The sequence below is a fragment of the Manacus vitellinus genome, unplaced genomic scaffold (genome assembly GCF_001715985.3).
Source record: "Manacus vitellinus isolate BGI_N305 unplaced genomic scaffold, ASM171598v3 scaffold_28_pilon, whole genome shotgun sequence".
Classification (NCBI taxonomy): Eukaryota; Metazoa; Chordata; class Aves; order Passeriformes; family Pipridae; genus Manacus; species Manacus vitellinus.
The window spans coordinates 827,811-855,240 of record NW_021940122.1 but is presented as its reverse complement, the minus strand read 5'-3'; the positions used below and the strand labels follow the sequence as shown (position 1 = coordinate 855,240).

At 36.3% G+C, this 27,430-nt stretch overlaps 1 protein-coding gene across 3 annotated transcripts in view; it reads right to left on the bottom strand.

The window, feature by feature from the left end:
• Positions 1–5,898: 5,898 nt before the first annotated feature.
• Positions 5,899–27,430, bottom strand: part of CBLB (Cbl proto-oncogene B) — a 132,934-nt gene continuing 111,402 nt past the window's right edge. For 2 of the 3 annotated variants that reach the window (XM_018074701.2, XM_018074703.2), the window contains 6 exons: positions 24,334–24,477; positions 19,772–19,860; positions 19,541–19,672; positions 18,136–18,273; positions 15,575–15,694; positions 5,899–9,764 (listed from right to left, as the gene is read on the bottom strand). In XM_018074701.2, the coding sequence (XP_017930190.1) occupies positions 9,502–9,764; positions 15,575–15,694; positions 18,136–18,273; positions 19,541–19,672; positions 19,772–19,860; positions 24,334–24,477 (886 nt within the window). In that variant the 3' untranslated portion in view covers positions 5,899–9,501. The remainder of the gene's footprint in view (positions 9,765–15,574; positions 15,695–18,135; positions 18,274–19,540; positions 19,673–19,771; positions 19,861–24,333; positions 24,478–27,430) is intronic. The other variant, XM_018074702.2, reaches the window with a different exon arrangement.

Below are 27,430 nucleotides of genomic sequence, written 5' to 3'. Positions count from 1 at the left end.
GGTTTTCCGGGAGTCTCCTTCTCTCTACATGTTATTCAGTGGATATGCAAATGAAGTATTGTCCAATTTGTTCTCGTGTTTCTTACAGAAATGCAGAAGGAGTGCTCTCCTTTGTACACTCCTAAACCGCCCTACTGGCCTGGCTCACAAATTTCTTCAATCTCTAGATGTGTTTCCGTATTTAAACTGAGTGAAACACACATAAATTGTATTTCTTGAGTGACAAAACTCACAGAAGTCTTACTAGTACCACAGAAAATAAAACCTCTACAGTACAAAGAGATCTCTCTAAACCTCTACTGTTTAGAGAGACTAATTATGGAGAGATATAGAACTAGAGAAAGGGCACCTCCCTCCACTGTCTCTCCCCCATTCTGCCTTCTACACACTGAAACACCTATCTAGGGCATATTACAGAGTTTCTCTAGATAAATATGTTTAAATTGTGAAATGAAAAGCAGCTATGGGTTTTAGGTGCACCAACTGAGAAATCTTAAAATATGCTGGAAGATCAGGAGGTCACTTTTGAAACTGAGGCATCCCAATTGCCCCCCAAATAATTTCATTATATTCTGTGCAATAACAATTTTCAGCATGCCTGATGGCCGTGTGATTTATTGCCAATGATGAGCATAAAGCATAATCACAGCATGACTGCTCTGTAGTGGGAAAATTATTTCCACCACCGCACTGAAAAGTGAAACCCAGATTTCAATGCTGAGGAAAAAAACCCACAAACTTCCATTTCAAAGTAACCTGTAAGGTTTCGACATTTTCTAGATTTAATAGGTTCTCCAAATTGGGCTCTGATACAAAACTGCCAAATGACAAACAAAGTTTCTTTGCTTAGCCATTCATTTGCAAGATTTGGTGATCTTTCTCACTACCAATTTCAAACCCCACAATTTTATGAATATTTTCTAAACTTAGATGCCAATTAAACTTACTTTAATTATAATATAAAGAAAAAAAGAAAGACTCACTCTTTCTGAGACTTGCTGTTTAATTAAAACAGCATTAAATGAAATTATTAAGTTGTATTATCTACCACCACTTGTGTTTTAGCTAATTATGTTATTTCCACTGAGAGAATTAAATGAGAAAGAATTTTGGTGAAAGAATGTTCATGACATGAACCCTTTTCTTTCTTCCTTCTTTTATTCCTTTTTTCCTTCAAGAGTATTTCCTTCTCTTCCTTTGCAGGTACCTTTGTCACATCCCTCCTTCCCATTTCCTCTGAGAAACCTTCATACCCTCTTATCACTGATGTGCCAACAACAGATATACAACAGGGTCTTGTTCAGACAGTGTAACTGCTGAACAAGCATCAGTAGGTTGGTATCATTTCAGAAAGTACAGAGGGAGCAGAAGTTTTCCTAGTTGTTTGTTAACCAAGAAGAAAAAAAAAAAGTTGGAGAATATGCAACTCCCTCAAAGCCACTACTCAATATATAACTTGAAAAAGCAACAAAAAGATTACCAGCATCTTCCTTTTTTAAAAAGCAATAGCTTCCAAAAACTCAAAATAAAAACTTCACCATAAAACCTACTCTCTTAATAAATAAATAGATAGATAGATAAAATGCTTCTCGAGAAATCCTTTTTATCCCACAAACATGCTACTAACAAATCAGGCAACCAGATCCACTCCATATATCTCATACAGCTCTCTTGACAGACTTTGCTAGTCTTGAAAGGGAGAAGACCAGGCAGCCTCAAGAGGCATGGATATTGCTGCAATGGAGACAGCTCAAAAACAACGATGATACAGTATAAATAATACAAGGCACCATAAGGGCAGATCATTGAAAAATAAATTTCAGCTCACCCAACCAAGAAAAATCAATCCACATTGCTAAGAGAGTTTGTACATCAACAGGAGTCTCTTTGTATGAGCTGTTATTCCACACTGCTGTACTCATCACTAGCAAGAAATTAACCTTTGTCCTGTGCACCCCATCAGAGGAACCTCATGTACTTCACAAGGCACAGATTATTAACCACTAAATAAGCATGGAAATGACATGAGTTTCCGGATAGGTTGAGTATTACAGCATTATGTTCGTGGCACCACACGTGAATACAGCAAGTTACACAGCCACAAAAAGTGAAAAGCATACCCACATCATCTTTGAACGAAGCCACAGTCAATTTTAATTTGGTCTCAGGCCCTTAGAAATTGTTACGGAGTGTGGATAAAAAGGGAACCAAGAGCCAGTTTGATGGCAGGTTCACAGCCTGCAGTGATGCCCCAGTCAGCCAGTATCTCAATATCCTAAAAACAAAGCACAGATACAATGACGGCTCTGCCACTCCTAATAATCTTGGAGACTGTTTACTCAGCAACACCAACACATCACAGGAAAGGATGCCAATGCCTGAAGACAAGTCTGTTTAACTCCAAGCCAGCTTTGTTTATTGCTAACATACTTCCTGCTAAAACCAAACCTCAAAACATATAGAAAAGCCTTGTGGGGCCTGGAAACCACATGTTAAATCACAGGTAAAAAGAAGCTGCTATGAGAACCTACTGAGCAGCTTGCCATACAGAATTAGAGAGCTGAGCCAGACACCACAACAAGGGGTGGGGGTGAAGAGTAGTGGTACAAGGGTAAACACTAAAATAAGGTTATTAACTATGGCACAAATCACTCTGGAATGATACATGCAGGAACATAAAGCCTGTTCCATGTAACTATGCTCTGCCATGAAACAAGATAAGATTTCCCCCACTTCAGTGTACACTCACACACTCAAAGTTGCAAATTTGAGTGCACAACTCAAATTCCCTCTTTCATCCACACTCTGAAATGTGAAACTTGCCTAAAGTCATTCAGATATATGCTTTTATCTTCTCTATGTGAGAATTTTCAAGTTACCTGATACTTAATTCTCTGACAAAGGTGTAGAGTCAATCAGCCACTCATGGTAATCAGCACATCTGCAAGTGAATTCCCAAATTCACTGACACATCTTACAAAATTTAACCCTTCCATCCGCACCTCACTTAGTACTAGAAGTAATTAAATATATTTCTGACTTTCCAAGCTACAACCAAAATTTGTTGGACAAACTCCTTAACTCTCATATTGAGACACAAGTCATCTCAAACACAAGGACTGTTCCTAGGAGATGTCTTTGTTTCTTTTCACATAACAGAATCAGAATAGGGATCTGCTGAAATAAGATTTCATCTGTGTCCCTGACAAGCAAATCATGAAACACAAGAGTGCGTTTTCAGGTCAAGAAGGGAACAGAAAAAAATGCCAGTGACATTAACACAGAAAACAGGCTTTCTCACAGAATTCTGAATGCATTTTGGATGACCGTGCTCACAGGGGCCATTTGGATACGGCACAGAGAATCTGTCTAATGGTTGAGACAGGCAAAGCCAGCAGAACACTTTATGAGGGATCATAGAAGAAAATACAGATGTAGTTGCAAGCTGAGATGGGAAACTGCCCTTATGTAGATGAAGGATGTGGTAGTGGTTGATGTCACAGAAGAGATTTGGGAGGGAGCAGATACGGATGCCAAGTGATACATCTACTGTGGGATAAAGGTCAAGCTGAACTTCACCCAAGCTATGCTGTATGAGAGCAGGATAATTTGAATTTTAGTGTGTGAGCCTAGATAATAAAGGTACTACTGATAACAGCCATAAAGTAAAAAGAAAGCAAGCTTTTAAATAATCATTCAATAATTTTATATGGACCACGCTGAATTGGTAAGGAAGATGTAAACAAGAGGAAACACTTGAAAAGTCACATGTTCAGGCAAAATAATAGCTTCAGAAAACTACACCAGTCACTACCTTGAGGTATTTCTGAATGGCTCACAATGTAACTTATGTTTGTAAAGAATTTGAAATTCAGGGACACAATTAGCAAATGAAAAAAAAGAGTTCTCCGTAGGGCACTTATTGCATTGTGGTCTAATGAAAACTAGAGAGCATTTATTATTTTCAGTGTCCTAATCACTACAGATGCACAGAAGAAAGCTTTTTATTTCGGAGTAAATGTATGCCCCTCCCCAGCTCCCTATGGAGAAAAACTTGCCTTTTGAAACACAGATGAATGTTGCAGCTTGATTATGGTGCAGATTCACTTTCAGCAGATTCAGCTACCCAAAAGGAGCAGGTATTTTGCAAATGTGAGTACCAGAGAGCCCAGGTCCAAACTCCCCAAGTTGGCATCATTTGGAATACTCCCTTCTCCATGCTTCACCAGACAAGCATGTACATAAATGTACATATACACATCCTTCAAGAACCAAGATGATGAACTTGAAAACAGGTGTTTCTACTGAAATCATTATAAAGCTTTTGGTTGTTTTGCTAGCATCAAAACACTTTGAGAGGAATGCTACTTGAAACTTCCCTCTGCTGCAAAAACCCTGCCATCCTGTACCAAAACACTGTGTCTTTTAAATAAGTGTGTCCTTGGAGAAGGACACTAATTTGAAGACTGGAATAATCTTAACAAATACTCCTTTATTTGCACTAGATAATAAAGGCAGTTCACAATAGCTAAATCTTGCATGCCAACAGGAGAGAGGGGCTTGGGTTGTTACGATAGAATTATCTTCTTCTATCTAGTTCTCTGCTCCTCTCCCACCCTGCTGGCTACCATGGCAGTTATTGAAAAAAAAGCTCTTTTTCAACAAGTACTGTTTTAGTTGGACTGGTTGATTCCTTCACAGATCAACACAGATGCAAGCAGCTTCACAGTCAGAAGATCATTATTCAGTGAGTTTGTGCTTTTGCTTCTGGCAGGTCTAGGAAGCAAAAATCCTGTCAGAGTTCACAATATTCTGAGGTTTTTAAATTCCTTAAAATGTTCGGGATAATTATGCAATCAAGTTTCACAAATTTAGGATTTGTTTTGTGATTTCAGATTTGGGAATTAGGATTTATTTTGAATAAGAAGTTCCACTGCTAGACATGAAAGCATCTAAGGACAAATGGAATGTTTAGATGCCACAGTAACACACTATTTTAAAATCTAAATTTATGATTTTCCTGATGGAGACTCATTGAAACCGATAAATCGAGGCAAGTATCTTGTTCAGAATTAGTGACTGGGTCCATCAAACAAAAATTCCCGGAACAGTCCTAGAGCACCCAGCTGCTAAAATTTGATTACAACACAAGGTGACAGCTGACTTTCACATCAGAAGACTAAAACTGGAAGAAATAGGCACCTAGAGTACTACAGACAAGTATACTAAACTTCTCAAATTAGTAATGTGACTAGTGACCTATATAATGGGCAAAGGTTTAACACTCTGAGGAAAGTACCATGAAAATCTCTGCACTGAAGGTCTAATCCAACCTGCAGGGAACAGTGTTGGGGTTTAAAGAGTAATAGTTGCATTGTCGTGCATAGTACAGTGGTTAGATTTTTCCAGAATGTTGGAATAAAGGGAAAAAAAGTGTTTTACATGTCTAAAATATTTTTTACATTAAGAGTAAATGTTGGAGAATGTAAATGCACAGTATATTAAAAAAATATCAGGGAGAGTTTATTGTAGTTTTCTTCAGGAAAAAATCCTAAAAATTAATATCCAGTTAGACTATATGTTCACCACTTTAGCTTCTAAATATTTAATGGTCAGAACCTTTCTGACATACAGCTATTAAATGCACATTCCAAAGTTACTGCCAATTTATAAATTTTTACTACTGAAATTTAGAAATGAGGTAACGGGGATATAAAGTAAATATCTCAATGCAGTGATTCACCTTATTTTAGAACAAGGCCTCATTTTTGTGACTTACAAAACAATGGTTTTTAAGGCCCCTACACAGGACAGGACATGTTTCTAAAGTGTCATATGAAAAGTGATAATATTCAATAACAAATATAGAGTCTTGAAAAATCACAGACCAACCCAACATTCTCTTAACATTAATTTTATAAAATACCTTACATGAACAGATAAAGAACTTGAGCATACATAATAACCAAAATTTAAAAAGAATGTTGAATAAAATATAAATTAATTGAACACATCACTAAGTTTGCCACATGTTAGACAAGTTTATAAAAGGCATTTTCAGATAAAATAGTTATTTGAAAGAAAATCCTTCAAAATGGAAACTACTGAAGTCCTTTTTCAAGAAGTCACTCCTAAAAGCTCAAAATTCCAGGTCAACAGGTAGTACCTGAATTTGCTTTGAATACGGTGTTCATTTTCTTCAAAATTTGTCAATATTTAAGACACAAACTTAAATGCTTTCAGGTCAGAGTTGTCAGTGCAAAGTAAAGCTTCAAGCTGAAAATTAGAGAAATATAACAGAAGAAATGATCCTGGTACAAAACGTCCTAAATTCACATTATAAAAAAGCTGTGCCAGATGCACTCTTGAGATACTGAACATTAACAAATTTTATCAGTGGCCATTTTAGGGTTCCAGCCATGCCATTAACACGGTTAATTATATTAAATTAATTTCTCTTATCCCAATTTAAATTCTTTCTACTCATAGTCTTTGGAAAAGATCCGTGCTGTTGACGTCCACTTGCTCTGTTCAACTTCTGATTCAGCCAATTTGCTCAAAATGCAGTGATTTACCAAAAGGAGAGAAAAGATGAGGCCAACAGACATCACAATGATGGTCTAAAGGCTGAAATATTGGAAGAAATATGACAGCACATGTTTCTGAGTTTAACCAACTTTGTTCATCCAAGCACTCTCACTCAAGTCAGTCTTCCTTAAAGTTATACATGTGCCTAACACACTGCCAGGCTCAAACCCTTAAGTTTTTCAAAGGTTAAAATATGTTTAGAGAACTATGTCTTTAGAGACCTAGACTGCAGCCAGATTAATTTATTTTAAGCCTATTAATTCCTGCAGAGTAAACATCAACACTCTAGCAAAGCAATTTCGCTCTGTTTGACTTTAAAACTATTAACCAAAACAGGCTTGAAATAGTCTGCATTTTCCACTATTTAGAAGTGTTATTAGCACTCATTTAAAGATTAATGGAACTCTTTTCAAGTTACCACTCAGAATATTGCTCACCAAGTTGTTTTTTTAACACATAATGAAAAAAGTAAGTGTCACTGGTGGTCACAACCAAAAAGGAGAAGGAAAACTTTAAAAACCTTAATCTATCAGGCAGTAGTTCCAGCCTCTAATTGAAATATAAGGATGTAATTTGTACTAAGCTTCTGCATAAAAAGAAAGAAAATGAGTTCTTCATAACAATTCAAAATTTCAAAACTGAATCTGCACATTGTTTGTTCACCCTTGTAAAGTGTTCTTTTTTTCACTGTCATCATTGCTATGCTGGCAGTTATGCTAGAACCTCATTTCAGTGAGTCCAGTACAACCAGAGTGTATAATTTAATAGCATGAATCATTTTGAATTTATAGCTAGCTAAAATGCTACAGTGATGTTGTAAACAAAACAAATGAACAAGAGGGTTTCAAGACTAGACAAAACTTATTCCCAAAACTGAGGAAAGAGATTAACTTGAACTATAAAAGCACAGAATATAACTTAGACCTAAACTTTTTGTAAGCTGTACTTGAAGAATGAACAAGTAAATGAAGTTGCAAATGCTCTTTTCTGGAACATAAACTCAGAATCATTTGCTTAAATCAAAACAGAATAGAAGTTCTTCCCTATACCCTGATAGTCCTGATCATTTTTTATCACTGAAGCAGATTAATGATATATGTACTACACTTTGTGATGCTACAAAGTAATTTATTTAATTGGTTTTAAGAATAAGTTCCTTGGTGAAACAATGGACTTTGAGACAGCACAGTAATTTCCAGTCGGTGTTCTCAGTTACTCTGAATCCTGCAATTCAGCCACTTGCTGTCTTCTAAAAAAATCTTTACAACAAATGCATTGGCTGCTGAGGTCTGATCCTGTAAATGATTTAACTTTTAACACTTGCTCAGCGTGAAGAACACTAAGAGCTGAAAGGGAATAATGAATATATACTTCACACCCAGCTTGGCACACTGTGAAAATTATCATATACTGGTCACATCTCAAAATGTGAAAAATATTCTAACTACCACATGGTATTATTTTTTCAATAGTATTAGAATAAAAGAAGATTTCAAAGTTTCCTAAAAAAAACAAGAAAGCAGCAATCTTAAGAATTTTTCTGAAAATATTTGGACTGTTTACTTTGAGTGTACTCAGAAAAGAGTTGTCTTCTCTCTCTTTTCTAAAATTCAGAATACTTTTAATTTGGCTTGCATCAATTTGGGCTCAAAAATGAAACATCAAAGTCTGGAGTACCACTAACCACGTAAAGCAAAAATGTATTTCCAACTAAGCAGTTGGGAACTGAGTGAAGGAATTTGGATATTAAACACATACTCGAGAATTATAAAGTGTACAGGGAGGGAGGACATTACTAAAGAATTTTGCAAAAAATATTGCTACAGTAGCATTAGGAATTAACAGTGCATCAAAGATTTAAAGTTTCCAAGTTAATACAAACTGATCCAAGCCACAATGAACCACAGGATAATCACTTAAACAAAAAATTAACTGCATTCTATTTTACAGAAGTTAGACCTGGAATTTACCTGAATATCATTAATATTATTCAAATAGATTCCTTCTACTCTGGCATGACTCAGGTCACAAAGAACAGGTGACATTAGTGTGTAATCAAAACACAGTATTATCGTGTGCGTTTGACTTTTTTTGAACATTTGCAATCAAATACTCAAATTTGAAAGAGATTTTACATGTGAGAACTCAGTAGCACTGCTGCATGAAGTATTTTATTTGTTGTTTGGGATTTTTTTGTGGAAAGTGTATATAAAAGACCTTGGGGACTACAGGTCATGGAATTCATGTTAAACAGAAAGCTGCCCAACATCACTGTCAAAATACCTTTAAAAAGGCAGTTCATAGACAAAATAATGCACTTTACATTCAGATATTTCCTCTCCCAAAAGCAAAGGAATCTCAGAAGAAAAAAAAAAAATCAGTAGTGAAGGCCACATACTTTTTGCATTTGATGAGCTGAAATGCAAAAAAAACAATTAAAGCATCTTGTAAGAGAAAAACAAAACAAAACACAGAACTTCTGGAAAGTGATGATTTAGTTGATGGAGTGGTCAGCATGGAAACTGTTGAGAATGCTACAGCAGAACTGACCACAAATACAAGGGAATATGAACAGGAACATAGTACAGGCACAAACTAGAAAACTGTAACTTGCCAACTTGTAAACAAGAAAAAGCATTTCACAGATTAAAAGTTCTAGGGAAGTAAACTTCTTTAAATTACTTTGTCAGTTCAACCCTGATTTAAAAAAGTATGGCTAGCAAAAATACATAAGCCTCAGCATATTTATAAGTCTTGATCAGAGCAGCCATGAGCCTTTGATAAACGGCTGGAAACAAACACCCTTCTACTAAGGATGAAAGAAAAATATTCCATTCTCTTCTTCCTCTCATTCCCCAATCCACACATGTATCTGTAGAATTATTCACATGCTCCAAGAAAATCTTGATGCTGCTATAGGTTGAGACGTGGAGAGACGGGTGGAGGAAAACAGACAAACTCTCTTAAAATACTACGGGCCACGTCAACGTTATTCTGGGCAATCTCAAGTGCCCTCTTGACTTCTTCAAAGGAATAGCCCTCTCCCATAAGTTTTGCAATTTTTGCATCCACATTTTCCGTGGAACTGTCAGAGCTGTATGCTTTCCTGTGATGTATTTCTGGTGCAGTTCTCCGAGGAAGTGGTTTAGGGGGCCTGGCTGGTGCTTGTGAACCATCTGTTTCAAATAGAAGAGATAGAAATCAATACAAATTGGCTTAAGGTTTTTTTTAAAGGTAGGTCAAGCCTCATGAAGCAGTTTAAACAATAAAATACTAAAGAAACATGAATAAATATTTTAGTTAACTGATATATCTCATTTTAAAATTTGGGCAAAAGCTGAAGCACTCAAGAACATCTAAAATAGAAATAATGTAGTAATATACTAGTTTAATAATATGATAGGAACATGCAATTTACAATTTGGATTATCCAAAGTTGGAAGAAAAAGTAAGTATGATGGAACAACAAAGATAGTGAAAATAGCCAGTCAAAATTTTAAAGGCTTTCCACTGTTAAACCCACAGCTCGAAAACTTCTTCTTAGTTTAAAAAAACCCCAACCAACAAAGCCACAAACAAAAAAACCCACTAAACAAAAAACAAACAAGCAAAACCCAACCACAAATTTGATCACAATTTTATTGAAGACTGTAAGTTTTGCAGAAGAGGAATCCAGACAAATGTGCCCAAGAGAGAAAAATCCTTCACTTATTGGTACATCTTGGAGATTCTGTTCAGTCAATTGCAGTTCATTTTATGCACAACAGCTACACCTAAGTACATAAATAACTGGTTTCTCAAAAAAAAAAACTCTAGTTCAATTATTCTCATGGTGGGAACAGAACATGATCCTCCCTCTCCAGTCTCCCTTTGGAAATTTCTCCCCTTCCCTTATCTTCTCTGGAAAGGTTACTTTCACAGTTGATGCTGGTGGTTGGGAATCCTGATGTGCTGGTGAAAAAAAGCTAATATTCAAACTTGCTAATCTTCTCAGAGTCAAGAGTTTTGTGCTCAAGTAAACTTGGTACTTTACTGAAACCTCCTTATCCTCGCTGATTCCCCAGTAAGAAGCTTAAATACAAGCAGGCATAGTGCACAAAACACTTTCAAGAGCAAAGTATTAAAAAAATTAAAAAAAGTCTTTAATCCCTCAAAAAGGGTTCTAAAGAGTCTCATCAACAGTGACTTTGATAAAGATAAATTAGAGGAATTTCTGGTCGTGATACTTCCTGTTTACTTACACTGACATCAATGGCATTTTGCAGTGTTAAGTACTTCAGAGACAGTTTTTTAGAGATGGAAGAAATGTTATATTTCTAGTATTCTTGTTATAACATGCTACCTTATCATAACACTGGATAGAGAGAACTATAATTCAACTGAGTGCATTAAACACTTCAGATGAACGAAAACAGTTCACACTAGGTCATGTCTAATGTTTTTCCATCCATTCAGATGAGTGTTGCCATAAAATTTCATTCCACTTCTTAATTCAGAGAAGATAATAGTACTTTTAGCAAGACGGTGATATTCATATTACAAATGCCTGAAAGAAATTTGATTAAAGATTTATAGTAAGGAGCTACAACCTACAGACAGTGAGGGCTATTTTGTATTTGTTTTGATTTTTTTCTCTCTGAAGATGAGAAGACTTATGTAAATGATAAGCATTCTAATAAACACACCTGAAGCAGATCCAACCTGCTAAGAAGGTGTGGAAGATCCATGAAACACACTGGTCTGAGAAATTAAATGTAGCTCAGGAAATGTGGTTAATCACTAAAAACCAAATCAGAAACAAGTTCAAATTTCTCATTTCATTTATTTTAGAAAACTCAAGACTGTAAAAGAAGAATATTCCTTATATTTAAAATAATGGCACATCAAGTTAAAACCAATCAATTTTCTTTCACAATCATTTCAAACTATTTTCATATGTACATTTCATTATAGAATTAATTTCTAGAGTATGAAACAAAATTAATTTACAAACTTTAAATTTTCCCAGGGCTTGAAGCACAGAAGAAATTCCTCGTGCATAGATCAGATCCTTCTGTGTGTTACATGAGGATATATTTTTCTCTACTCAGTCTAATACAGGCTTAAAACTGAAGTTATTTCTTGTTTAAAACCTTCCTTTGCTGAAGCTTTCAAACAAACTTTATTAAGCAATCACATCATTTAGAAAGGTCATTTTTAATTCTGTCAGCAGAATTGCAGTATAGGCATTTTATTCTAACTACAGTGACATCTCTCTATAGCACAGATACTTTAAGATGTTCAGCACTCTCTCTCGCAATTCCCATTATTATTTTTTTAAGTGCTGACAGCTCTTTCAATATCTTCACATCCATATAAAATTTTAGCTAAAGCTGGGTATCATACTGGATCCTGAGCTTAAAGATACTAAGCCTAAGCTGCATGTCCATCTGGACACTGAGATAGAGGTATTAAACAGGACTTTCCTTCCCAACTCCCATCCTCTCTGATGTTCCAGCCACCACAGATGTCTAACTAAAAAATTCAAATAGATTTTCCAATTGTGTAATTCAATTAACAGTTTCTACAGCAAGGAGCTTCCTCTATCACTCACATTTCTGTAAATCAGCACTAGATTTAACCCTTGGTTAGTATAAAGGCAGACACAGGCCCATTTAATAAATGTTCAAAATGCATGGAAAAAGTAGTGAGGGCTCTGTGGCACAGTGGGAAGAGGCTATTTGTAACGATGACAACTGTCCACTCCTCTCTGCTGTGAAATGCCCTTCTTTTCTTCCCTTGCTCCTTCTCCTGTACATTCCATGGTCTTTCACAGGCTGAGAAGCATCAGAGAAGCAGGTGATGGAGGCCCTCTGCTGAACAGCAGCAAGCAGCTACATCCAATCTGACTGGGGTACAGGAACAAAGCATATCGAGGGGACATCTGCACTAACTCAGAGAGCAGGGAGAAAATGAGAAAGGAGTCACTGCACACATCACTCCATCAAGCTGTTAGGCATCATCTTCGTATTCTACATTACCATGACACATTATTGCCCCTAATGTTAATTGAAATCCATCCTGAAATAATATTTCTGTGTAAAGGAATTTAAATTTACATGCCAAGTGTTTTAATCAGACCATGTGAGTGAACAGGCAGCAGGCAAATATACCTAACTAACCATTTGAATCCATTTCTTACAGAATAGCTAAGTTCAGCAAAATATATCTATCTTAGAGGCCTAATTTTCTTTTTCCTTTCCGTCTTATCATTGGCTATGCTTAGGTAAAATATGCTAACTATTGGTAATATCACACAATCACAGAATGGTTTGGGTTGGAAAGGACATTAAAGATCATCTAGTTCCAACTCCTCTGACATGGATGTGCAAGAACATCTTCCACTATCCCAAGGCTGCTCTAAGCCCCATCCAACTTGGCCTCGAACACTTCAGGGATGATGCATCCACAACTTCTCTGGGCAACCTTTCCTCACCACCTTCACAGTAAAGAATTTCTTTCTAATAGGTAATCTAAATCTGCCCTCTCTAGTTTGAAGCCATTCCCCCTTGTCCTGCCACTACACGCCCTTGTAAAAAGTCAGCAGCATTCTTGCAGGCTCCCTCCAGGTATTGGAAGGCTGTAATTAAGTCACCATGAAGCCTTCTCTTCTCCAGGCTGAACATTCCCAACTCTCTTAGCCTGTCTTCATAGGAGTGGTGCTCCATCCCTCTAATCATGGCCCTCCTCTGGACTTGCTCCAACAGGTCAATGTACTTCCTATGCTGGGAATCTCATCACCTCCCTCGACCTGCTGCCCATGCTGCTTTTGATGCAGCCCAGGATATAATTAACTTTCTGGGCTCTGAAAGTCTGCATCGCCAGCTCCTGTCCAGCCTCTCATCCACCAGCACCCCCAAGTCTTATCTCCTTCTCTTGCTCTTTCTGTAATAATTTTAAACAGTTGTATATAAAAAGTTTGAGAAACCATGCCTTTGGAGTAGTTAGTTGCATAGCTCAGTACTATTTAAGCGTTCAATACAGGATACCTGGCTGAATTAGAATAAATTTCTCATTACACATTAACAATTCAGTTAAACATCATGACAGCAATCTCAAAAACAGTGAAAGTAAGGTAGAGAAGTTAAAGGACACCCCATGCTACTCTAGGGACTCAGTGGCTAAATTATAATTAGATTTTAGAGTGAACTCCATTTCTTTTCCAGCTAGTTCAAAGAATTGCCTCACAAAAGCACTGAATTGAAGAATTTCCTAAGTGAACTGATTAGTTCAGAATAAATGCAAAGGTTCTGAATGCAGCTACACTCTCTACATTGTCTTTTTAAATCATAGATGAAGGTGAACCAGTTCATCCTGAAGCTCATCAGTTCTATCCTTTGGAATTACTGCCACTGTGAAAACAACTTTCCAATTAAGAGAATGACATGATCTATCACATAGTTTTCATTTAATTGAAATTAAACAGAATATCTTGCTGCACATCGTGCTGACTTAGAATGATATTTATAGCAAAAGTTGACACGTGTTTTAGAAGATGGCCGTGGGAAACATACAGATAGAAAAGTATGTATTAAGTGACATCAGAAAGCTCTAAGTTCTTAAGCAGCAAGCAGCCTGCAGTAACTGAGAAAAATTAAAAATTGTTCTACTACAGAATTGCAAGAATTGCAAGAAAACTCCACAGCTTTAAAAGTAGTTACATCATTGTCTTAATCTGTATTATAAGAGAACTTGAAGCACGTTAAATAAATCAGTTTAGCACTGTAAGACACACAGATCCCTCACAGTGTCACATATAAAACACACACTATAAACCCTTCTTTTTTTTCTAACAAAGGGAAACAAAAAGATAAACACTCATATTTGTACAGGTATTCTCTCAAAAGTGATAGCATTTACCAAAGGCATCACACTAATTCTCAATTATGCTATTCATTAAAAAATAAGCCAGCCTGAAGAGCGGTACAGAAATTTCCCATCATTTAAGTTGGAAACGATATTCTTTTTTTCCTGTACCCCAGCAGAGTGAAACTATGTATTCCTGAGAAGGAAACATATAATTACTACTAATAAAATTTATCTTTTTTTTTCCACTTGGGAACACTGGTGATGGTTATAGCTGAAAGACTAGAGTTCCTTCCTTTCTTTATGCAGTCTTCATATACAACTTCCTCTTATCTAGAGAATGATTATCGGTCCAAAACATCACTTTGCTGTTTCTTTTTGTGGTCTCTCCACACAGCAAAATAATGTAGGTGGGACAATCCTTCCCCTTCCCCATGTACCATGCACATCTAAATGAAAGAATATTTGTCTAAAAATTGGTGAAATTACTTTGAAATACAGGTCATTCTGTTATTATTTTAATTAATATGAGTAGTTTTTCTTTAAATACTATTCGTGTTACCTGAAAACCATATGGGAAATTTCTTTGGCAGAGGAATTGCTTCTACTGTAGCTGTTCCATTGAAAAGGAAGACAATTTTAAGTGGGTTTGGTTTTTGTCATTTTATTAAGAAACTTCTTAAAATTTTCTTAGAAATTCAGACAAACATATTAGCAAAAAAGACCAGAAAATAATAATAATTTAGAGAGTGAAGTTACTATTTTTTAAGGAGAAATGAAAGCTGAAAACTAGATGCCTGGGCTCCTTGCAGGACTTCTGATCTCTTGTCAGCATTAAAGGTGGCAGAAAAATCCCTGCTTTTCTCAAGAAATAAGAAACTAGAAGTCACATAAGCCTTCAGTTTGGCAGTTGATAAAATTGATGCTGCAGTATCTACACCAACAGACAACAGGTAGCCACTTCTACCTGGACTGCAGAACATTAATCTCTGTTATCCTTTGATAATATCATACTTCTGTAGAACAGTATTACCATTGCCATTTGATGCCCAGAATGACAAAAAACTCATTGGACTTTACAGATGAAAGTTATTTGCTTCATAAAGCTGTAATTTTCTACAAGAACAGTTTTTTGCCTTACCTGAAGATGGGGGAAGTTGATCATAGTCTTGAGATGTCCTATTTGTTTTGACATTTTCTCCAGGTACTCTACGAGCAGGTGGTAAAGGAGCATGACCAGTTATTGGATCAAAATGGGGGTCTGTAATACCAGAACAAAAAAAGGTATCTTAGAACAATTAGAATTATTATTTGAGGGATGGCTGATGCAAAGAAGCTAGGATTAAAATAGCCTCCCCTCACAGAGAGGAACCATGAACCCAGAGGTCTCCCCCAACAGCACATGCATATGGAACATATACATCCAAATTAGCATTAGCTTATTACACATATAAGCATGTTTTGAAGTGGCAAACACCAAGAGCACAGTTCAAAGTTGGTCTATCCCACACTGACTGTAACTCTTCTGTTCACATCCATGAGGTACTTTTCAATTACCCCACACTGACACTGAACTGTGGCTGGCAAAGCATGGGAGAGGTTGCAATGCCTGAAGCAACACAATCAGAAATATCCCAGCTGTTCAGTTTGGTTAGGGATTCATTACACTTCTATGTTTTGCAGTTCACATAGACTGCAGGGTGAGTTTCCTATTGATACAGTCCCAGCCATGGGTAAATATTACAGGGCCAGAATTAAAAAAATGAGATAAATACAGAGTCCTGGTATATTGCGTCTTCCTTCTCCTTTTTTTTCTTTTTTTTTTTTTTTTTTTTTACCAAAGATGCAGCTGAGCAAGTGCAGCATCATCCTGGATCTGGCTTCTGCTCTGGACTCATAAGAGTATTTGTATGTGAGTGCAACTTTTTTGCTGGTGTTGATGATGAGATTATTATTCTAATCTGACAGGATCTGATGGGTAGCTGAGAAATCACCCTCAAGACTTGTAGGGAAACCAATCATCAAAAGCTCATCATAAATCATCTACAGCAGATTATGTGACAAGATGCAAAGTGAGTAATATGGTTTTCGAAATACCATATGAATAAAAAAAGACCAATTCACACAACCATGCGTGCCTAAGTAGATGCATACACTCCTAAGATTAATGAAAACTGCTGCTATAAGATTGTGTCCCCTATGCAAATATGAAGAACAATACATGGCTGTACATATGTATTCCACATACTTTTTAAAAGCTATTAAATGTTTTTTAACACTATCAGTGATGTTTCTAGGATTATTTGGAAGTAACACTTAAAAAGGGCTTCTATTTTTCCTCTCCACTCCCATTAGAATTGAATGGTGCATTGTGTGTTTCTGCATCAGATGGTACAACTGAGCCCCCCATTCAGACTGGACTGTTGAAGATTACATTACTTTTATTTTGAAGTGCAGAAGATAAACTAATTTTCTTGGCCCTGTATTTATGAAGATCAAGCTCTAAATTATGTAGTGTGCTGAGTCTTTTTACCTAGATGCATTCAGAGGCTTATATGAGAAAGTAAAACACTGGGCTGAATTTACATAATAAAATATACACAGCTTTGGCAAATCACTCAGTGTCAGGCCTTGAGTGATGGCAAAATATACATAATAAAAACATTCCATAAAAGGTAACTGCAGTTCAACCTAAAGCAGCTCCCTTTCATCCCACAGCAAGTACCATTCACACAGGTCAGCCAAACACCTGACAACCTGTGAGGCCATCACGGAGTTGCACGTGACTGCTTGTCGTCTACACTCTGGCCTTCCTGTGATACCACCACCAAAATATTTCAATTTATCCTTCTCCTTATAGCTCCTAATAAAAACAGATAAAGGGAAGATGACATCTAACCATAGCACAAGGTAGATCATCACTGAAAATATTCACAGTAAACTTAAGACGCCAACATCTTTAGGAAGCTCACACAAAGAAAAAAAAAATTCACTTCACAGCCACGCACTATAAACCACAAAAATCCTGTTGTAATCTGTATCATAAACAGTAAGTAACTCAGAGACAAAAATCATGAATTGTGAAAGTAGCTTTTTTACCTTTCACAAGCAAAATACCACACAGAAAGCGTCACAGGGATTTACATGGAGAGATGGATGAAAACTTGACTTAGCAAAAAGGTTATTTGACTTTGCAAAAAGGGTATGAACCCCAGGACCCAGCAACTGTGTTCACAGCTAATACAGTTTTGTGGCAAAATTTTACAACAGTTCTAACAAAGCAGAATGTTCTTTTCCCTTATTTTCTAGCTTCTCCACAAGTTTCAAATTGAAAATAAACAGCATGAATTATGGTTTACTATTGAAAACAATGGAGCTGACAAAAGTATCTAGTGACTAGTATCACAGACTACAACAGAAAATTTGGCACAAGTTTTAACTCTTACTAAAAAAGCACAATTTACCAAAATCTCTTAGCCTGGTATAGAAATATTGACCTTATTCTATTACTTTGTGATATTGAAAAGTGAAGTCTTTCTATCTTCTGAGTTGCTTCACCTCCACCATTAAAAACCCAGAATTTTTAATATTTTTGTATAATGAATTCTGAAGCCTGATGACAACTTTATCACTGAACAGATAAGCTTCTGAAGTAAAGGAAAATGAAAACGAAATAAAGTGTTGCTTCCTCTGTATTCCTACCAGAATGAAGGAAGAGTTCATGTCCTGAAGAAGGTCGGCTTCCTGAGCCAGCAGGTTTTGTGTGCTCAATCATGCTGTGCCGAGCAGGAGGTGGTGGGGGTGGCAGTGAAGGGGGCAAGTTATCAAATGTGTCTTCGTCTGCATTTCAGAAACGAATTATTAGATGAGCAAAACTTCATTAAGAACTGCATAATAAAGAATGAAGCTTAAACTTTATTTTTCTCTGGCTGCTGAGGCCTTTACTCCCAGGGTTCATCTAAGCAGTTCAGTGACTCCAGTAATGAAACTGCAAAGCTAGGATTGTACTACACACAATCCTCTTCTAAAACATGCTCTGACTGACCTTTTGCAGAGCTCAGTTTCTTTTCTGGGATGGGAGAAGGGATTGCTTTTAGTGACTTGATTGCAAAGAACGTATTAGAAGGAAAGCTTCACTGACTATCATTGTAGAGTAACAGCTGTGTTTCAGCAGCTAAGCAAATATATTTATATACAAATGCCAGTGCTGAGTACCTTGGATCTGCTACATTTATACAGCGTATTATCTTTATCTGCTGTTCTGAAGCTCCAACTCCAGACACAAACTGAATTTTCTAGAGCTTGGCAAAAGAATGCATCCCTTACACAAAGGTGGTGCAGACAGGACTGGAGTTACCAAGCAGTGTGATTTTTATGTGTTCTTTTGCCTTGAATTCTCCTGCAACTCAGCAATATTTCAGGGACCAGAGAGAACATAGTGCAGGAGCAAGGTAGATGTTCAAAAGGTGTTATGGAACCAGAAAATTGGATGACGACACATCCGCACAGACACAATCATGCAGCTGAGTTTGTCAGTGAGAGTAGGGGTGGTGGCCAAGCACAGCACCAGTATATATGCAGAGATCAAGGATTTTTATCTAGGAGAACAGAATAGAAATCAGGGTTGGCAAAAATAGCTTTTGGTGACTGTATACAGCAGTGAGTTTTGAACTGTCCCTTGACAGTGGAAAAAATGCCAGAAATAAACTTACTAATTTAGTGGTTTGGGGTTTTTTTACATAAATACCATCTCTTTTTCATTTTTGTATTTGTTAAAATTAATGGAACTATTTAAGCTACAATAGGAAAACCCCTCCAGTATTACATAAAATTGCAATTCTCAAACTTCTTAGTAGAGACAAACAATTAATATTTATTTTAGGGAAAATGTTTTAGTGTGCCTTTTTGTCTGCCTCATGTGAGGGCTTACAGACAGACTCCAAGTACAGATCACTGACACAAATATTGACTTACAGCTGTAATATTTAGCTCATAGCCTGTCTGGTATTCTTAGCACACTCAACAGTGGTTGTTTTTCAGTAAACATGGCATTTAGTTCATCTAGGCAGTGTTAACCATTACATGTAATCAGCAAAAAGTCTGCAACCTAAAGGGGGCACCAGAAGATCATAATCGGAGGGTGTCCTGTTGAGCAAAGAGCTGTGTTTTGGGTTGTCTCTGGTAGGAGGTCGTGCAGGTGGCAAAGGTACCGGAAGAGTAGGTGCATCATAGACATCTCCTGAATGACACAACCACAAGAAGTGAATGTTTTCTTGCTGTACCCCTAGAGCAGCACAGAGCAAATTTTCTTGATAAACAGCGAAAAGTAAAAACATACCTAACTCAGGATGTTTTGATTTCTTTATCTCAGAAGTAGTACTGTGTGTTCCATTCGTTACTCCAGCACATTGACCGTTCTCACACACCCTGAAGACAGACATTAAGCAGGAAGCAATCAACCATTTAGCCAAGCATTAATTCCCAGAATGACCAAGTACCTGTGTTGGTAGTTCAGTATATGGAAATGAATGAAATATAATAAGCTGTGCCCATTTTAAAATTTATGGGCTTTGATACTGAGAGCAGATACTGGTTAACCACCAATAAAACTGCTTTGAAGGATTATACTGCTTTCTTGGTGAGATACTGACATGGTTTAAATAACTTACTCAAGGCTGCAATACAAGTTAGAGGAAGAAATAACATTAAACACAGTCCTCACTTCAGAGCTAAGGTCATTATTTTATTCACACAGTTAAGTCACAGACTCAATCCCATTTTGCCTTCCCAGATGTTGAATTTTCCCTAGCAGAAATATGAAAGAGATTGGTGTAAGATTTTGGTTACGATCCACACCAAAGTACACAGAAAGCCATTAAACCAAATACAAGAACAACAAAAAAATCCAAACAGAACTCCACTACACACCACTAATAATAACGAATTTCAACTAAACTCTTTGCTAAACATTAAAAAAAACCCACCAAAACTCCCAAAATTGAACTATCCAAAGCACTTTTGCAGGAACCTATTAATTTCTGTATCAAAAAGCTGAGTCTTGCTGATACTTCTATCACAGTTAACTGATTTTTTTTTAAATGGAAGCATATTATACTCTCAAAATTAAATAACAGTATCAAATTGAATATGAAACTCATCCAACCAAACAGTACAAAGTGCCTATAATCTTGTCAAAAACACTGGTGTTTATTTTTGTAAGATGACTTGGTTCAAATATTGCAGGGAAAAACATAGAACAAGCCTTTTCAGAATATTATATATTGTTTAAAGAAACATGAAAGAACTAGGAAATTAGTCCTGTCACTGGAACCATGGACCCTGCATATTCAGAAAAAAACAGTTTCCTTGGAAAAAGGCCACCATGCTAAGCAATTCCATCTTAAAAATAAAAATCTCAACCCACCATGCACCATTATTACTAAATAGTGGGAAATCTACTAGAGTTAGCTAAAATTTCAGATCTTGGGTTTTTACCAATAGTATTAATACGCATATCAGCTTTTGCCATATGGAAAGGAGGAATGAAATAAAGGTCTGGAATCATTTAGAATACATAAACAGGAAAGAGGAAGTGAAATTGTGTTTGTGGTCCCCAGAGTTACAACTAGGAGTAATGAAATAAATGTAAGAATAACTGCAAGATTTAAAAAAAGAAATCAAAACAACAAAACTACCCTAATGATAAGTGCTATTTTGCTATGAATTCATTCCCCCAGAGAAGTGGTAGAAGAAATGTTGCTTCTATCTTTGATATTAGATTGGTTCAATCTTTCAAATGCAGTGGATGCAACACTTCCTTAGACTCCTCAGCATATACACTAAGTAATTAAGAATATTTTCTACTTTAATTTTAATCTGTTCTGCATTTTCAATAATATAACTAGCCACAGGCAGCAAAGTAATTTAACATGGCACCACTTCAGAAGTATTCAATTCATAACGAGCCCAGTTAAGTAATCAGTTTACAAACAATGCTGAAATACCTGTTTACATCAACAGTTAACTCCAAAAAGAAGGGCAACAAATGAGTACTAACAAGTGAGCCTTCTGTCCTTTTCCTTTTTGGAGAAAGCTTTACTAGGAAAAGATAGCGAATGTAATAATGTAACATTCTTCTAAAAGTAGCCTAATTAGTAGCGCTGTAATTATTTCCCTCCATTTCTTATTGCTGAATTTGCCCCATACATTGGAAGAGATGATCAGCTGTAACAAAGCAGACAATTAATTGATCTGCCAGAAATTAAGACGGAATAATTTTTTATATTATTTTTGTAATAGTTTTAGCATTCTTGCATTTACTGGTAAAAGAGTGAAAAGTCTTAGAGACAATACAAATTGGGAGTAGGATGGAAGAATTACATGGTTTCTAGATTATAAAACATCCAGAAGACTTTAGGGGGCTCTTTAGCTTACTGAAAATTCCAAGTACTATGCAAGAAGTGAAGAAGTAACACTTACGAAAGAAATAGAAAGTGATAATGGGGAAAAAAACTGAAATGTGTTAAAAATTTATGACAATTAAAAAAAAATAAAAAAATGTTGTTAAGAGTTTTGCTAAACAATACTGAGAAGTTTTCTTGAAACAAAAAACCCCTCCCCATGAGATTTAAAGAAGTGCATTAAAAGAATACAACATCAACCAGAAACCAGAGTCTTTCTTGAAAGATTTATCTCAGTTTTCACATCTAAGCAGAAACAGCTAAAAGAAGACATTCTAACTATGTAACTATATGGAACACTAGATTTTCTTTTTTTCTTTTTCTTTTTTTTTTTTTTAAATGCTTAGGAGAATGGTTTGAGTTAAAATTCTTATCAGAATGTATAATAAGAAGAGTTGGTGGTTTTAATCATGGAGCAACCTAAATGGCAAACTGAGGTATTTTTTCTGTACCAAGTCCTGGATTCATGCCAAAAAAACCCCACCATGTGCACAGTAAAAACTGCAAAAAACTTTTAACTAAGCTTTCCATCTACAGCCTCTATTAATAATTCCAAGGGTCTGCTAAAATCCTGTACCAGCCAATTGAATGCACTCAATTCTTTCTTTCTGCAAAAGAGGCTAAAGAAAAATGATGACTTTCTATATTCCCAGCTGGTTATTTTCTCAAGAATCTTTCAGTTTGCATCATCATCCCCCCCCCCCCCCCCTTTTTGGCACTTTGTTTTACATTGCAGAGGTCTCAGACCATGCAGACCCAACTGTTTCTGGGTGATGTTAACTCAAAAGATGTCCTGCAGGAGCTCATCTCGTGGGCTGCAATTACTAAAGGGCACTCCAGCCACGGGACCATGTTAGGGCTTGTATGAATCTGAAGCTTCCCAAAACATACAGTGTGGATGTGGGGTCCTTGGAGTCAACTGGTCCCCTCTGCAGGCTCTCTCCTACTGCACCACAATACTTACTAACCCAAATAGTCCTCAGAAGCTGCTAAACCAAGGTAATCTGCCCACATACTGCTCTGTTCTGCTGCAGACAACTTTCTGCCTAAGAAGGGTTACATCCTGAGTAACTTTGGTCATGCAAGCAGCTCAGCCTCTATTAGATGACTTCACATGGCACAAAAAGACATTCCCGTGCAGAAGCACGTTACAATCCCATAAAAAATGGCATAGGTAAAAAGGATTAGGACCTTGGAATTTTTTTTAATTTCCTACTTTTTTGCTCAGCCAACCTTGACAGTTTTATTCAGCATTGATTTTTTTTTAAAGTCTCATACTGTAGATAAGAATATTTAAGTACTCAAGTTCATAAAGCTTAGACAACTGTGTAATATTCATGCCTATGCAGTAAAGACTGGATCAGCATTTCTAATAAAGAGTGAATTTTTAACCTACATGCAAGGAGTAATTATACTATGACCTTTTTTCTACCTCTTTTAAGTTCTGATTAAAGAGGTCTAAAAATTATAATTGGTTAATTTTAGGCTGAGAGACATGTTGGGCTTCACTGATGGTAGGTCTTTGAATCACATTCTGACAGAGGAAAAAATGGCTATATGTCACTGCAATTTTTAATCACAGAAGAATCTAAACTTTTTAGATCAATATTCGATTTTAATATCATACTTTTGACCTACAAGACCAGTAGAAAGTTGTCCCCTTTTTATTTCTAAGACTTATTCACTTAATTCCAGCCATTCAGACTATTTTATGAGTCAAAGTCCAAGTTCACCAGGAATGACACAGCTTTCAGTTGCCATGTCACTTGGCTCCAAATCTCCTTGCCATAATTCATGACTAATTCAGAACTGTGAAAGTTTGGAGATAGTGCTTTAGAACACATTTAAAGCTAAGGAGATATATTCCACTTGTATTGAAAAAAGGTTCTTTTCCTGAGAAGCACAAAGAAAACATGCTGCCAAACAGGCTCAAGAAGATAAAAAGGCATCCTACACATTGGACAAAAAGAGAATCAAAGTATGTACATACAGCTGCCAGTTCACATACTTTTCAGTACTGCATCATTTCTTAAAATGAATTATATATAAAATGTTAAAGTTTAAGATTTTCAAAGCTGACTTTGGGAATTTCAGACACAAAATTCTCCTTAAAACTAAATTTGAAAGCGATGTGGGGGCTGAATCTCCTGGTCAGTTTAGAAAACCTCAGCCTAAGGGTTAAAAAAGGATCATCTGCAGAAATAGTACTCAAAAGCAAAAAATATCCAGTTCTGACACAAGAGAGATACAATGAAGTGACCTTCACAGGTGGTGGTGGTGGTCAAAGGAAACAGAAGCATAAGTAATTTGAGCTTGGAAAGATAAGACATTTCAGAAGGCAGGCAAGCTTAAGCCTTTAGAAACATTGAATCCAGTTTAATATTGGAAAAAGCAGTGGCTTTGTAAATAAGTTGCTTTCAAGGCTGCTAAATTACCTTACCGAGCAAGAGGTTTTATATGATGACCGTGAGGTGGTTGTGAGCTCAGTATTACAGGATGTGACGAAGGAACTTTGTATTCATCATCATCATCTGTATGATCCCTTGATTTATCAGACAGAGAATTTGCTGAAGGACCAGGGCACCTAAGGAGATGACACAAGAGATTGTTTTGTCTTTAACTGTTACGCACTTGACCTCAGATAATACAGAGAATACTCTTCTTTAGCTCAAACATCCTTAATAAATGTCTGCTACATATAAGGAGACAAAAACACCACGACAACCAAACTTGCAATGTTACTGGCTTTTTTTGTCACCAAGAATGCACAGAGAAAAGGGCAGCTGACCTGAGAGTTAAACAGCTACTTTAAGCAAGCACAACACAGCAGAGAATTGCAAAGAATTAGAGTACTAAATAGGCACTTGGAAGGATTAACCTGTTTGCACTTATCAAAAGAACTAAACAAAAGTTAATTCAGGGCATAAAGCATTGAGCAGGGCTTAGTGATGCAGCAGACACTCACCCTTTCAGTGCGGTCTTGTACCACCCCTAATACTACAAAACTCCTGGAATTTGCATGTGTTTTAAATTGGTTTTACTTCAGACAAATGCTGTCTTTAATTGTCATCACAGACAGTGATTTATATCACTTCTTGAAAGCAGTGGGAGCCCAGGACAGAAGTAGACTTTACAATCTCCATTTACAGGTAACAATTTCTGTCGTGGAGAACACTGTTGGCTATGAGATCTCTTTTTAAAAAAAAAAAAACCCTAACTCCTACTTTGTGGTTTTCTGCTATATGACTGTAAAGAGAACGATGAGCAAAAAATTAATTTTAGTGGGCAGTCTTGAGAAAATAATTTTGTTAGCTATTAACCAGCTAAACGTATCTTTCGGCCTTCAGAAAGTAGCTCGGTTATAGGTCTAGCAATTATCATCATCTACTCTTTTATACACTGAGCCGCTCTGTTTACAGCAATTACTCCAATATGTCAAGATAAATAGGAAACTCACAAAACATCTAAAATACAAAAGCTTACATTAAGGATTAAATCTAATTTCAGCTTGATCATACATGAAAACCACAAAGAGAAGTTTGATTCTTATACTAGACAAACATAAAGAGCAGTATGTGTATCATCTGGCTATTACATTATGCAGCAAATAGTACCTTTATGCTTTGCCACAAAAAAAGCCAACAGAGGAAGGACCTTGAATGAAGATGTGCAATGCATCCACAGTCATCTGGATTCGTGGCTTGAAAGTATGGCTCGTGGCCCCTGAGCTGAACTACATGCTACATTACAAGATACTACTTCATACACCATTTAAGGAAGTTTTTAAGGACTATAAGGAAATATAAGAAGGACACAATTTGTTTTACTGTAGTCTAATTAGTTTGATTTTATCATAAGGGCAAGAGCTGAAATGACAGGCCAGGCCTATTTCCCAGTTTTTTCAATACAAGCAGCTCCTGACTCACAGAGCACACTTCTCCACAAAGGAAAAGCAGGAATCTTTGGCTATTGACTGTAGATGATACCACAACTTCAGAACAACCACGTACTCTGTGAACAAAGTCAAATAACTAACAACCAGGAGTACTAGCCAGTCACCAAATTAATTAATACACAAAAAAGGGAGAAAGAAAAATAACAGAGAAAGAAGAGGGCAGATATGCTGCCTTTTTTTTTTTTAATATATTCAAAGCCTAGAGCTCCCTACCTACTTGTAACTTCTCATATGGTTTCCTTCAACCAGCTATACTTTTGACTTCACAAACAAGCTCTGGAAAGATGGGAATCCAACTTCTTTTGCAAAGACATAGTAGCCAAAGACAGATGAAAACATTTATGGTGCTCAACTGCAAACTCTATACTGCAGTTTTCAACCACGTTGTGCAGAGGGAGCAAAATTTCCCACAGCAAAGCAGTGTGAAATTGCTTTTTCCATCCTTGATTTCTTAGATGGACAAGAGGCTTGTGTCACTGATGTTCAGACCTTTGAGGAACAGAATGTAAAAATGTAGTGGGACAATGAGAAATCTGTATTATTCTCAGGTAGACAGTTGAAAGACCAACAAAGAACAAATTATCTCATTTCTGTGGCTGTGTAATCATTCTTACTGGCAATCCAACATGTTCTGGAGATGTTGGGTTTTTTATATACATATATTTGAAGATATACATCTATATATATACACACACACACAAATACAAAGATATAAGCCTGTGTTTTTTTAGAAAATTATTACAAATTGAATTGCTGCTTCTGCAGATAGTAATGTTACAAATATTAATCACTACACCAGGAATGTCCAATACTGACCAAACCAGGCCAGTAGTATTGTTTGAAGCCCTCTTATTGTTTTTTCCCCTATTACTGGGGGAAAAAACTCCCCTTCTCTGCTGAGAAATTGTTACTGGTTTTGGAGCTATTATTAAAGACATGAGTTCCAAGTCTCCTGCTTCTGAATACTGTGGAGCCTTAGAAAAGTCCTTCACACTAGTGAAGTCTCTGTTTTCCTACCTTTAAAGTAAGGAAAATACTTGCCAGATTGTAAATATTATGTGAGTAATATCTGAAAGGTAAAGATCTGTAAAGCAGTAGAAGAGTTAGAGTACTAACATATAGCTAATATACTCTTCATTAGGGTCCTAAAATTGTCCTAAACATTCGTATTATTATTTCACAACTTTTATTTTTTTAAAAAATCACACTTCTCTTTCAATTTACTCCAGTTGTAATGATATTTGACTCTGAATCTGTTTTGCATTGTTCTGCTAGATGTCTATCTCATTTTCTCCATCATCATTGAAATTGCTTCAAGATCAAACTGAATTATTAAATCTCTATTGTTCTAAGACTAACTCTATTGTTCTACACAAAATCATACAGAAAAATAAGGTTTTTTGTAACTAAACAGTGAACGTTGTCATTATAAGCAGAGAGATGAAACATGCATCTGTTTATCAAGCTGGTGAAGTTTTCTATAATTAACTTTACAGTACTTCAGTGTTCTTACATCCTTATAAGATTTGTGTACAAAGGAATACAAAACTGACCAGTACACTGTATTTATATATTCTCTAGT